Source organism: Gracilinanus agilis, chromosome 2 (assembly GCF_016433145.1).
Source record: "Gracilinanus agilis isolate LMUSP501 chromosome 2, AgileGrace, whole genome shotgun sequence".
In the NCBI taxonomy this organism is placed as follows: domain Eukaryota; kingdom Metazoa; phylum Chordata; class Mammalia; order Didelphimorphia; family Didelphidae; genus Gracilinanus; species Gracilinanus agilis.
Window position 1 is genome coordinate 270,723,337 of NC_058131.1, and position 14,221 is coordinate 270,737,557.

General features: G+C 39.6%; 1 protein-coding gene across 1 annotated transcript; it reads left to right on the forward strand.

Annotated features, from left to right (window-relative positions):
- The first annotated feature begins 3,286 nt into the window (after positions 1-3,286).
- LOC123235167 (lipocalin-15-like) lies at positions 3,287-13,216 on the forward strand. The gene is made up of 7 exons (XM_044661245.1): positions 3,287-3,382; positions 4,572-4,711; positions 6,263-6,333; positions 8,641-8,751; positions 9,517-9,618; positions 11,830-11,855; positions 13,034-13,216. Exons 1-7 carry the CDS (start codon positions 3,287-3,289, stop codon positions 13,043-13,045), a joined length of 558 nt encoding a protein of 185 aa, XP_044517180.1. The 3' UTR covers positions 13,046-13,216.
- The last annotated feature ends 1,005 nt before the right edge of the window (positions 13,217-14,221 follow it).

The following is a 14,221-nucleotide window of genomic DNA, read 5'->3' on the forward strand; positions in this document are numbered from 1 at the left end:
GTTGGGAACCTTTTTTCTCCTTTAGTTCTTTGACAAGTCATCTATAGCTGTCAATATCCTTGGACTTTTCCCACTGGTACCAGTGACCCAGGATTCTCCTGGGATAATTAATTACAATTCTCCATACTTTTCCCTTGAACCACTAACTACCCTAAGCACCTCTCTAAAATTGGGCACTTCACTGTCTGATTCAATGCCCATCCCCACTTCCTTTCATCCTTTTGCCTACAATGAAGCTGGAGAAGTGATGGCCCAACCAATAAATAGTAGAGTTGTTCCCATCCCTGCTTTCTTGATCAGCCATCATTTCTACCTCTCTGTTGCTTAGAGTTTGCAAAGCAGTGATAAATTCAAGTCAAGGGGGTTAAGGAGTAGAAATATCAGTGGGATAGTCTCTGCAAACAGGTCTTTCTCTGCAAGTGGGCAACTGTTGTCTCCTTTCCCCTCTTCTGGTTCTTTTCTGCCATCCTTCTGGAGCTTGGATCTTTCTCTGACCTGATTGCAGGATTCTTGATCCTGGAGCTGGAGAGTATCTCAGAGACATTTAGTCCAATTTCTTTCCTTTATAGCGGAGGATATGTCTTGCTCTGTTCTCCCCTTTCTATGTTTTCTACTTGTTTCTGCTTAGGTTACAGGGGGAAAGAGGAGCCTTCCAGTTCCAGAAATGCCTTGAGGCTGCCAGACAGTTTGGAATTAGAGGATCATAGATTTAGAGCTTAGGGAGGATGTAAGAAGTCACGTGGTCCTAGAACGATTTCCAAAAAGTGTTTTGCCAACTCTCTGGTGTTCTGCCTTATAAGCCAGCATGTTTGCTTTGAGGAGCCTCAGCAGGGACAGAGGGAGAAAACCCTGCCTCAAGGATTTCACTTGTTTTGGAAGCACCAGGGACAGAAACTCTTTCTGCAGGTTCCAAGCTTAGCTGGGCTTTGTGCTGCCATCTCGTGGTCATGCTTAGTATTGCCCCCTTCAGAACTCATTTGCCAGTACCCCTGGGGCCAGTGGAAAGATTTTGAGTGCAAATCCAGTCTGTCTTGACAAATCTCTCGCAGAACCTGTTCTTTTCCCTTGCTTGTGTTAATTGTCTCACATAGAAGATAGAGTGCTGTCCTAAGTAATCAATTAGTGGAAATGTAACGACTTAGAATCAGAGGATCATAAATTTAGAGCTGGAAAAGATCTTAGAGTCCTTTGAGCCCTAGATCCTCATTTTGCTGGTGAAGAGACTGAGGCACAGAGAAGTTAAGTGACTCACTCAAGGCCACTTAACTAGCAAGTATTGGGGGGCTAGGATTTGAACCCAGATTTTCCTGACTCCAAGTCCAGAGCCCGATAACGGGGCTTTTCACCATTGTTTTCAGCTGTGCTTCTTTTTTCTTTTCAAGTACTTCAGGGCTGAAAACAGCTGACCAGGGCAGAAACTGGAGATATTATATTGGCTTGATTGCAGGCCAGAGACACCTTCCTTCTGGAGCCTGAGGAACCAAATATACTCCCTACTAAACTCAGAATTTTACAGGCAACACTCAATCTAGTTCAGAATTTTTTTTTTTTTTTTTTTTTTTAGACATGATCTCATTAAGGGCAAGTGGCATCCTCAGGCTTCTTTGCTTCAAGTTTCAGTTCTTGGCTGTTCCGGAGCCTTTCTACCTACTTCTCTGGGCATTTTGTTTGATACTTATCATGACTGGTCAACTGCATACTTTCCTGGAGTTTATTCGATTATGTAAACAGTGATAACAGTTAAGTTATGTAATCCCATGGAGCAGCCCAGGAAATGAACTACTGCTAAGCCAGGAGAACAAATTGCCTTCTCTTTTCTCCTTGGCACCTTTGTGTGTGTGGGTGCTGGTTAACTTAGACAGGAGTCATATCTATGTGTTAGTGACTTTCTCCGAGGGACTATATAAAGGAAAGAAATAGATAATGTTTGAAAGACAGAAATGGACAGTAAGATGCAGGTGGAATAGTAGTTTGGAAGCTGGCTTTGAAGCCAAGAAAACCTGGGTTCATATTTTGCTTCTGATACATTCTAGGTGTGTGGACCTGGGCAAATTACTTAACTTTTCTGTGCCCTAGGGTAACTGGGGAGATTCAAAATTGTAGAAAAAGGGCTGATATGCATTGGCAGAGGGATTTTCCTGTTGTGGGAGTTCCTTATACCAATGAAAGTCTAGCTATACCACCTATCCTTATTGACAATACTTGAAGGATAGGATTTAACAGTGCATGGAGAACTTAGTGGGACTGTGTATAGATAATGGGGTGGAACATGTATGAAAAACAGGAAGAGATGACAGTCACCTAGGTGTAGCCCTCAGTTAGAGGAGAATCATAAGACAAAGGTGTTTTTATTCCTCTAAAACCATCATCTGCCTCTGAAGGTCAACCGTGCTTTAGGATATGTCTTAGTCATACCACCTGCAAATGTCTCCCTAAATTTAGGAAATGCTATTTTTGGAATTGCCCAACACAATTCACAAAGTTGCAAATGGGTCAGAGTGAGTTCCATCTCCTGGGTTCATCATATCCACAGGAATTATGGAATTATGGTCTTTTTTTTAAACCCTTAATTTCTGTGTATTGGCTCCTAGGTGGAAGAGTGGTAAGGGTGGGCAATGGGGGTCAAATGACTTGCCCAGGGTCACACAGCTGGGAAGTGTCTGAGGCTGGATTTGAACCTAGGACCTCCTGTCTCTAGGTCTGACTCTCAATCCACTGAGCTAGCCAGCTGCCCCGATTATGGTCTCTTATAAGACCTGTTAGCCAATCCTAAACATCTGTAAGATGTACTGGTATCCCAAAGCCAATTCAATTCCAACAAAAAAAAAACAAAAAAATTTTTTAGAACATTGTTCCCCAATAAATTTCAAAGGATGAATGAAAATGCTTGATAAGGCTTCTAAGGAATGATACGCAGGAGTCCCCAAATATAGATTTCTAGGAAACACTTTGACCATATTTCTCCATATGTAATGAAGGGTGAGCTTGTCCTAAGTACAAAGCCTCATTAAAATAGGTATTAAAAAAAAGGATGAAAAGAGAGATTAAGAAAACACTTGTTCAATTGTATGGTACAATGGACAGAGTTGGGCTATCAACCTCAGGAAGTTAATACCCTAGATAGGCAGGATGCTGTTAGCTCAGATCTTATGCAATCAGAACCACTGAACAAAACCAGGTTAAACTGGATATGTAGCAGTCATATCTGGGGTATAAGTTCTGGGATCACCCACTTCTTTGGGACATTATTGGTTTCTTAAGTGAGACAGAACATAACTCAAGGAAAATGAAGAGCATCCTGATAAGTTCCCTATTGGGATTCATCTATGTATCCCTGGTACAGGCAGATGTCCTGGTACAGCCAGACTTTGATGCCAAGCAGGTAATGGTTGTGCCTTTCTTTTTCTTTAGCTGGGATGGTGGTATGAGAAGGCTATTATTCAGTGTTCATGGAGAGGCAAATCCTTTTGGAGGATTAAATACTTAGCAAAACAATTCTACTTTTAGTTTTTCCTGAGCTCAGATATTTTCCTCATCACTATCCTGTAAGGGACCATCTGAAACTTCCAATGACTTACCATTCTTACTTCCAGTCTAATATGCAAAATGGTTGGCCAGGGTTTAAATTCAGTTGGCCACCATGATGATGATGATCATCATCATTATTATCATGAGGCATAACTAGTAATTTTTTCAGCTGAGTGTGTTGTATGCTCAACTTGGTGGCCATAGAGTAGGATGTATGACCTATCTTTGTTTAAATTTATTCACTGAGTGGTCCCCTATAGACCCAGGTTGAATTTTTATGATCCATTTTTTTACCTGTCCATTTAGTGTTCTCTATACACTGTCCCCTTGTGTACTTATTCCTCTTCACCTCCTCTTAACAATGGCACTCAACTTTTAAAGTGCTTCTTGACAGGTGAGACTGAGAATACTATTAGGAGTCTAACAGTGAGTTTCTAGACAAATTTCAGCTATGCTTAATGATGAAAAAATTCTTTCTTATAAGTAAAGCTTTAACTTTGAATAAGACTTTATGCTAAGGCACTAACATGGAAGATATTTCATTCCTGTGGTGACCATTGTCCCCAATACTCAATTTATAGTCAAATACAGCATTGACTCAACACCTTCAAAGTGTACTATCATTTTAGTGCTTCTTTCTCAGAGCCCACCTTTACAATCAAGAGTGAGAGTGAGAGTGCCCCTATCTTGGTAAAACTATACTCAAGGTTAGACTGGCTTATGCATCATTGCCATTTATCTGCCTCTCCTCCATCCACATTCTCTCCTTTTTTTTTGTCCTTTCAACAGGACTGGCAGCACCAAAAATATACCTTAATCAGGAAGCAAGGTGGCCTAACACCACTTTTGGAAACTACTGTTCAACCTCTCTTTTCCTTCTTTTTCTATCATGAGCTCAAACATAGGAGACAGAAACATTGGAATTCTGATTTGCTGTGTGACTTGTCCAACAAAATCATTAAATTTCCTTGGTAAACAAAGGAGAGAAGGAAAGAAAAGCAAGGTGTCTTGTGATTGTTCTGCCCTTTAACTGTTTTCTCCAGTTTTCAGGCTTGTGGTATGTTGTTTCCATGGTGTCAGATTGCAAGGTTTTCCTTGGCAAGAAAGAACATTTATTGATGTCAACAATATTAATAAATGCTATGGAAGGTGGCAACCTCAGTGCCCACATGGCCATCCCTGGGTAAGTATAATTTATTTCCTCACTTGGGGGTCCTTCCTCCAATCCCCTCACTTTTTTCCTTGTCTAGGGGTAGATAGATGGATGGATGGAATGACAGGTGAATGGATAGATGGAAAAGTACTTATTAAGTATTTACTATGTGCCAGACACTATGGTAAATGGTGGGGATACAAATGAATGCAAGTGAGGTAGTCTTGGACTTTAAGATGTTTAGTTTTTATGGGGAAAGACACACAGGTGATAGGACATTCCACCCTGGGAGCATGGTAGAAGATGGCTAGAAAGTGCTGTGGAGATTTGGAATTAATTAAGCTATCGCCAAATCTGGATAGTCTATCAAAATCCAGAATTGCTCTAGGGGTGAAACCAATTTTCCAATTGGGAAGCAGGAGAAGTGGCTTAGCAAGAATTGTGGGAGTGTGGATATAGATTAATGGAGGGACTGGAAGGGATTGGGGAATCAATGAAGTTGTGTATGACCTACAAAGAAATATGAAAAAAAAAGACAAAGAAGTCTGGTCTGTAGGGAGATGGATTTTAGGTCTAGGGAGTCAGATCTGATAGGGGTCTGTTGCAAAATTTCTAACCAGAGAAATGCAAACAAGAGAAACAAAGTCTCCAAGCCAAAAAGAAATAGCTTTATTGAGAGAGGGGTGGTTTCACAATAAAGCTGGACTATGGTCAAGACCAAAGACCTTGAGTCTTGTGAGATGGTCTCCTTTATACCCAAAAGACTAGCACAACTTAAATATCAGGGTAAAAATAATTAATGACAAGGGAGTGTCTAAGCAGTCACTTGATGTGATATGTAGGGAACATATCACAACAGAAGAGGTGATGTATATAAGGTTGGAGTATAGATGCTAAGCCTAACTCCATAAGAAAAAGACAATCATGTGATTTAACATCATCCAAGAGAACAAGGCTATAAACCATAGTTGGTGAATTATGGTGAATAAAGCAGTATTGAACTACAGTTAAACAAGTGCAAAGTCCCAGTGACTGGATAAAATACTAATTTAGCCTAACATTATTTAATCACTATGCTAAGATTATGATTAAATCAAGACTACTGCTAACATTAAAATCTAACTATCATAAAAGAGGATAGGGGATTTCTCACTCACAGGTCTGTGCCAAGGTTGCACTGGAGGGAGGGAGAGAGAGAATTCTAAAAGAGGTATGTAGAATGTGACTAGTCCAGTTAAATTATATTTCTGATGGAATTAACTGTAGATTTTGGCCTAGTGGAGAATAAAGGATGGTACCAGGAAAGATTTTCCCCCTTCTTTCCACAGGGCACACACACAACCCCAGGGATTAGTTGGACAAGGAAATTTTTTGGTGGTTTGGTTACCTGGGCCTACTATAGACATAAAAGGTTAGGTAAAGCATGGCCATATAATAGGAAAGACACATCCTATTGCTCTGATTGCTGGGTGGTCAATTATCTGTTCTCAGAAGACTTTGGCAGCCCTGAGGAAATCTCCCCTTCTGGGGACTGTTAAAGATTTATACTATGTGTGGTTTCTATCCTTGTTGATCCCCTAGTACTGAAGGCTGTAAGACAATGGAGGCAGAGTATTTGAAGATTGGATCAGAAGGCCACTTCAAAGTACCTGGTAGGTCAGATTGGGACTTAGGGGTACCAGTTATTTCCCTTCCCACCTTGATCAAAAGGTGAATATCCTTGTGTTTTCATTGCAATGAAATAGACAAACACCAGTTGCTACCTATACCTTATCTCTAGCCTGGGCCCTAATCATCTTCTTTCTACCATCCAGATATTCTTCCTTAATTCTATCCTATAGAGCAGGGGTAGGCAACTTATGGCTCTCAAGCCATATCTAGCTCCACCTCCCGACCAGCCAGTCCAAGCAGAGCCCCAGGATGTTCCCCAGGGGGCCCTTCAGCCCCCGCCCCATATTCCAGCACCTTCCGCCTCCATCCTCCTCCTTCCGAAGGCGTTTATGGCTCTCACGGCCAAAAAGGTTGCCGACCCCTGCTATAGAGGGTCATGTAGAGAGGACCAGAGAAACAGAAGGGACAAAAAGAGAAACTTCCCCAGAAATGACTAACTTGCCATCATTTCCCAGTTATCTTTTTTTGGGTATTTTCCACAATCAGCATTGCCAAGTACTAAAAATTATATGTCTGCAAGATTTCCTCCTACATCCTTTCTTTTCCATTCCTACTGTCAATTCCCTCTCCCAGGTCCTCACTGACTCTTGTTTGGATTTTTGTAGTAATTTCCTAATATTCTTATCTCATCCCACCTAGGGCATTGAGGTGATGCAACAGATAGAGTGCCATGTCAGGAGTTAGGAAAGTTCATCTTCCTAAATACAAATCTGGCCTCAGACACTTATTAGCTGTGTGACCCCAGGCAAGTCATTTAACTCTGTTGACCTGTTTCCTCCTCTGTAAAATGATCTGGAGAAGGAAATGGAAACCACTTGTGTTTTTTTCCCAAGAAAACCCCAAAGAGAGTCACAAAATGACTGAACAACAACAAAATCTTCACCTCTAGTTCTTCCTTACTCCAATCCTTACCTCACTTTCTTGCTAGTTTAGTTTTTCTAATACATAGGATTATAGATCCAGAGTTGGCTTAAAGAGTCTGAGAAGTAATCTGTATTTCAAAAGATAAGGAAAATTGAGGTCAACAGAAATTAAGTGACTTGTCTCAAGGTCATATAAATATCAAGTGGCAGTGGAAGAATTTAAAGAGAATATATTTGGGACTACTTTATTTGGCTACTCAAAAAGGTGTGTGAGATATTGACATAATCCTTAGTTTCTGCCATGCTGTTTTCTAGTTTTCCTAGTAGTTTTTGTTAAATAGTGAGTCTTTATCCTAAAAGCCAACATAATTTACCCCTATAAACTCCTTAAGCCTCAGTTTCCTCATCTGAAAAATGACAGTAATTGGACTAGATGACCTTTCAAGTATCTTCCAGTTTTATGATCTTTGAGAGCAAGAGTAGACTTGCAGACAAATATAAGAAGACTTGGAGTCAGGAAGACTTGATCTCAAATCTGGCCTCAGACACTTGTTATTTATGTGCAAGTTCATTTAAACAATGTTAGCCTCAGTTTTTCAATCTGTAAAATATGGATAATAATACCACCTACCTTTGAAGGTTGTTGTGAGGATCAAATTAAATAATAATTGCAAAGTGCATGGTTTCTGATAAAGAGTAAATGCAATATAAATATTAGTGATTATTATTATAATTTCCCCACTTCTGCAAAGAATCAAAGGAATGTGTTTTCTCATATCTCTTTGTGGGGGGCCAAACTTGGTCATTATAATTTCTTAGTATTTGGTTTTGCTTGTTTTGCTGTTCTTCCCATTTACATTGTTATCATTGTATATATTGTTTTTTTTGCTCTACTTCACTTTGTATCAGTTTATATAAATCTTCTTAGGCTTCTCTTTGTTCATCAGATTTATCATTTTTTAGAGTAGTGGAGATTAAAATTAATATACAAGAACTAAATATTATATTTTATAAAGTTTTATTAATAATAATCTAACAAAAAACTGGAGTGAAAAGGTGCTAAACTAACTTCAGCTATCCTTGTGAAGAAGAGAGAAAGAGGGAGAAGCTACAAGAACATGACCACGCAAATGTGGAGGGGGCAGGAGAGATTAAAGGGAATTTCGGGAAATACTAAGGGACTTAAGAGGGATGAAGTCCAACGTTCAAAATCTCCGTTTATACAGAGTACGGTAATATTCCATTCCATTTGTGTGCTCCAACTTGTTTAGAATTCTCTACTTGAGGGGTATCTACTTTGTTTCCAGCTCTTTGCCACTTACTATTATGATAAAGGCATTTCTTATGGTTCTGGACCTGGACAAGCTGGGTCTTGATTCTAGGCATCCAAACTGGTCCTACATCTCACTAAGTCTTCCTTTCTAGCCAGTGGCTACCTGGATGTGCGTGTGGAGGAGACTGATTACAAATCCTATGGCATCCTGTACATCTACAAGGAGCTAGAAGGAGTACTCAGCACCATGGTGCAGCTATTCAGTATGTGAGAATCAAGTCTGGGGGTGAGAGTTGGAGGGAGGGGACAGGAAAGGTATAACTCTTTCAGGGGAAATGGGACAGGTTGTTATCCCCTGGGAGAATCTACCATGATTATCCTTCGCCAGCCCAGAAAAGAGATGAGGGCTTTTGGTGTTGAGGTTGAGGGCTTCCCAAAGTTTGTTCTCACCTTGTCAGGAGGGAGTAAAGGAAGACTTACCCCGGAGGGTTCTGTAGGAATCCTTGCTTGGACTTTCAAAGTCCTGGATCCAACAAGATCAGGAAACTTCGTCTTCCTATCCCTCTTTCCCACTCTGGTAACCCAGTTCCCCTTTTTTTGAGTGTTATAGTGAAACAAATATTGGATTTGAAGTCCAAGGACTTTGGTTCAAATCCTAGTTTGGCAGCTTACTATCTGTGACCTTAGGCAAGTCACTTGATTTCTCTGGGCCTCAGTTTCTCATCTGTAAAATGAGAGTATTGGGCTAGGGGGTTTCAGAAATCCTTTCTAGTTCCAAATCTATGACCTCTAATCCAGTGGTTCCCAAACTTTTTTGGCCTACTGCCCCCTTTCCAGAAAAAATATTACTTAGCCCCCTGGAAATTAAATTAAAAAAAATTTAATAGCAATTAATAGGAAAGATAAATGCAACTGTGGCCATCACCGCCTCCCTGGATCGTTGCAGCACCCACCAGGGGACAGTGGCGCCCACTTTGGGAATCACTGCTCCTCTAATCCTATTATGTTCATCCTTTCTCTGCCTACAGGTCGGACCCAGAATGTGAGCCCCAAGGCTCTGAGGGCATTCCAGGATTTCTACCCTGTTGTGGGACTTGAGGATGACATGATGTATCTGCTCCCCAAGTCAGGTAGTTTTGGACAATGTTTCCATCACCATTTCCTTCCTGGAAACTTATTAAGAAACTTGCCCATCCTATGAGTTTGTATAGGCTATGGAATGGGGAGTTACAGTATGGAGGTAGGCATTTACTTAGTGGAACAACTAAGGGAGTGTAGATGGCATCATTGTACTGAGTATAGCTCAGCAATGAAACATAAAGAAACTCTCCAAGTTTCCTTACTAGGTTCCATAGCTTATTTCATTCATTCATTCATTCACTCATTCATCCACCCACTTATTTATTTACTTGCTCATTCACTTATTTATTTGTTCGTTCATTCATTCATTCATTCATTTACCCTTTCAATCATTCATTTATTTATTTGGCAGGCCTTTTATTTATTTATTTGCCCATTTGTTTGTTTTTTGTCTGTTTATTTATTTGTTTGTTTATTTGTTTATTTATTGCCATAGCTTATTTTAGAGTAGTGATTCTTCAAGTTTTTGGTCTTGGGACCCCTTTACAATTGTAAAAATTATTGAGAATCCCAAAGAGTTTTAATATATGTGAGTTATATCTATTGACATTTACTATACAGCAACTTAAATTAGATAAATTTAAAAATGTTTATGAAACCCATTATGTTAATGTAAATAACTTATTTTATTAAAAATAGCTATATTTTTCAAAACAAAAATTAGTACATGCCTTTTTAAACATATTTTTCAAATCTCTCTAATGTCTGCCCCACAAGAAGATAGCTAGATTCTCAAATCTGCTTCTGTACTCATTCATTATGATGTTTCCTTTTAGGTTTGTGAAGAAAAGCTGGCTTCACATAGATACACAGTTGGAAAAAGAAGTATTTTAATAGGCAAATAATGTCTTAATATTATTATGAAAATAATTCTCACCTTGTACATTCCCATAAAGAGTTGCAGGAACCTGCTGAAAGGGTCTTGGATTTGTGTGTCACACTTTGAGAACTACCACTTTGGAGTTATCCTCATGGAGGTTATTTTGTGCAGAGCCCAGGCCTGAGAAAATTCTTCCTTTTAGAACCTAGAATTTGTGTTAGAGAGGACTTCATAGTCTCCTAGTCTGCAGTCGGAATTCCTGCTGTGAGAATCATCTCTTCAATGTCCCTGGCTAGGAAGTATTAATTTTTGCTTGTACATCCCCAGTGCAGTGAGCTCATTACCTTGCAAAGTCACCTAATTGCATAGTAGAGTTCTTCCTATAATAACAACCATTTATAACTACATGGCACTTTCAAGTTTGTGAAACACTTTGCATACATTATTCTAATTGAATCACATAATAGTCTGGTGTGGTAGGCGCTACATTTATTATCAGCCCGATTTCATATAGCTCAGGCAAATTAAATGACTTATCCGTGATCAACAGCTAGTGTCAGAAACAAGATTTGAATCTAGGTCTTCCTGACTCAGAGTTGTGTGAGGTCTGTGAACTTATTTTAAACATGTTTTGATAACTATATTTCATTATACTTTGTTCCTTTTGTGATCCTCTCTATTTTATTTTATATATTTAAAAACATTATTCTTATGAGTACATTGGCTTCATCAGACTGCCAAAGTCACACAAAAAGGTTAAGAATTCCTTTTCTGGGTCTGGCATCCTGTCTTTTATTTTTTGCCTTCCAGACCTGAGAATTCATCCTCATTTTATCAAGCCATTAATCTACCACCAACTGTTTATTATCTGTTTATTACCTGTTACCTTTGTATGTCCAATTTTCTTGGAGAACAGAAAAGCTACTTATTTTGGAGGGTGTAGCACTATTGCCCTAGACAGTTTTAACATTACATATCTTTTCTGAGCACCCCTTGTGGTAACATCTCTCTTTCCTTCACCTCTTGGATGTTTAACCTACTAGCATAAATTAGGAGTGCAGGAATTGGTTCCACTTCCTCTAGGGAGCAGTCAGTGTTCTGGGAAACCCAGCTAAGCTGGTTCTGGCTGGGAGAACATCTCTAGACAAACTTTTTCTTGTACCATTCATGGGGCCAGATCTAGACAAAGTTTGAATTTGGTGTGGAGGTTCGTGGGAGGTTTAGTTTGCTTTGTGGTGCATTAGAACAAGAGCCTGCTTTTGTTTTGTCCTAATATCACAGCAGTGGGAATGGGAGTAGATGTCAATGAACAAGTCCCTAGTTTTGGGGTTGGTTCCCCAGGCTATTTTATAACTCTTAGGTATTGTTTTTATTTCTACAGATGCTTGTTCCCAGGAAGACATTGAGGTGAGTTTGTCCTGGTTTCAGAGCACAGATTCCACTTTGTATTTCAAATAGTGGAGAATCAAGTACACAAGGCTCTCTAATAAGCCAGTGTTCCCTGTTGCAGATCCTGATGGACCTCATTTGATAGTTCTTTTGTCACCAACACAGCAGGACTTATTTTGACTTGTCTTGGAAAGCAAAGGAAAAATCAATTCCTCTTTGAAAAATATTTGCTTTGAGACAGAGAAAGGTAGCCTTCTTTAGAAAAAAAAGTATGATCATTTGTGTTTTTATACCACTTTAATTTAATGTCTCTTACTTTCTTTATCTATGTGTAGTCCATTCCATTTGTGGGTAGTTTCAAATGAGGAATTTTTTGTTTTTGTTTCTGTTAACACAATCTGAGCAAGTGATCCTGGGCAAGTCACTTCTTGCCACAAGTTAACCACTTAGTAGTCTAGGCAACTTTCTTATACTCCATGTTTGCAGAGAGGGGCTAATCTGTGTTGGTAGAGGGAATTTCTTTTACTTGGGAGTTCCCTATGCCAACGAAATTAGAGGTCCAGTTCTTATCCATATCTCTAACAATCACAGGATCATAGGTTTTGTTCTGGGAAAGATCTAGTCCAACCCTCATATTTTATAGGTGAACAAGCTAAGGCACGAAAGAGTTAGGATTGCTTAAGGTCACATATTAAATGAGAGTTGGGTTTCAAACCCAGGCCCTCTAGCAGTCTTTCCTTTGAGCTGCATGGCCTCTTCATTAAGGGAAGTCACTGATGCATACATACTTGGATTAAAAGCTGAACTTTGATTTTTGATTTTGGCAAGGGGAGCAATATATTAATACTCCATATTTCTCCTTAGCCTTCTACTCCCAGCTGTGTTTCTCTGCTTAAGCAAAATTTTCTAGTCTTGCCTTAAAGTCCAGAGCTGATATTTGCATTTCTGCATTTGCACCCCAAATTTCCAGCAGGAATCAGGCTTATTAGTACTGGTTATATCTCTTAGTTTCTTGGAAGCTTTGGATAAATAATAGAATTCTAACTGAATCAAAATATGGTACATGAGTTTGTACTGTCGCTTATAATTGACTCTTGGGTTAGGGACACAAAGAACAGTGGGAAAGCCTATGAATGGAACGGGGTAGCAGGAGCTCTATATGTCAAATGATACCCTTCTACCTTTTAATTTCACAGGGAAAAGCCTAGAGAAGTCTTCTTCAGTCACCACCAGTCAAAAATGGAACCCTATGGAGTTGCAGATCTTGGAGCACTTCTTGGAGACTCCTATGAGGCGGGGTGGGGTGGGGGTGTCCTTTGTATTCCTTTCCTGTGGCTTTGCTTTGGGATTCTTCCTGGAATTTTCCCTTCTGTATTGAATAAATAGATTCTCTAGGAATTCCCACTAGGCTCTGCACACATCTTTGGAGACACCTTTTCCAAGTTCATTGTATGCAAAGCCCCAGAGAATATTAAAAGGAACTTCAAATTCTTAGTCTTTAGAAAAATAAAATATCCAAATGGAAGAGATCTTAGAGAGCATCTTAAAAGATCTTAGAGATCTTAGATTGCAAGAATGGGATTTACATCTCAACAGCTATCCCAAATTGAAATTGTGTTATTAGGCAAAGAGAACATAACCTTGAAATATTGCAAAGAGCTTAACCCAGCCATCCTGATCCCAGATCTGCCAATGAAAGGAGAACCAGTACACAGCTGCAAAGACACTTTAGAACTAGTGCAAAAGACAAGGGAGGATTTGACAGACAATCCCCTGAAAAATGCAGGCCTAAACATGTACAGATGGTTCTTCATACATGTTTGAAGGGGAATGATACATGGGAGCAGCTGTTGTAACTCAAACAGATAAACTATGGTATGCATCCTTGCCAAAAACTATGAGTGCACAAGGGGCAGAAATCTTAAGTCTAACAAGAGCTCTTCAAATTGGGAAAGGCAAAAGAAAAAACATTTTCACAGTTTGCAGATATGCCTTTATAGTCCTACATGCCACTGGACAAATCTGGAAACACAGGGGATTCATAACATCAGGAGGAAAACAAATTGTGTATGGGGACATCATTCTGCAACTTCTAGAAGCAGTACAACTACCCAAAGAAGTAGCAGTCATGCACTGCTGGGGCCACACTCTTGGGGAAGATAGCACATCATTAGGGAACCATAAGGCAGACATAACAGCAAAGTATGGAGCTAGATTTGGCCCCATCTATGTTCTGAATTTCACCCTTGTAGAAGAGGACAATTTAAAACAAGCCTATAGCCCAAGGGAAGTTCAGGAATGGAAGAAAAATCTAGGAGCCAAACTAGTGAATGGTATATGGTTCTCTGAGCAAGGCAAACCCATCTTGCCAAAAGCTCTATACT

Excerpts from the sequence above, each read along its gene's own strand:
- LOC123235167 (XM_044661245.1), top strand. The coding sequence starts at position 3,287 with ATGAAGAGCATCCTGATAAGTTCCCTATTGGGATTCATCTATGTATCC. Across the intron at positions 8,752-9,516 it reads CACCATGGTGCAGCTATTCA|GTCGGACCCAGAATGTGAGC; the intron begins GTATGTGAGAAT and ends CTCTGCCTACAG. Across the intron at positions 9,619-11,829 it reads GTATCTGCTCCCCAAGTCAG|ATGCTTGTTCCCAGGAAGAC; the intron begins GTAGTTTTGGAC and ends TTATTTCTACAG.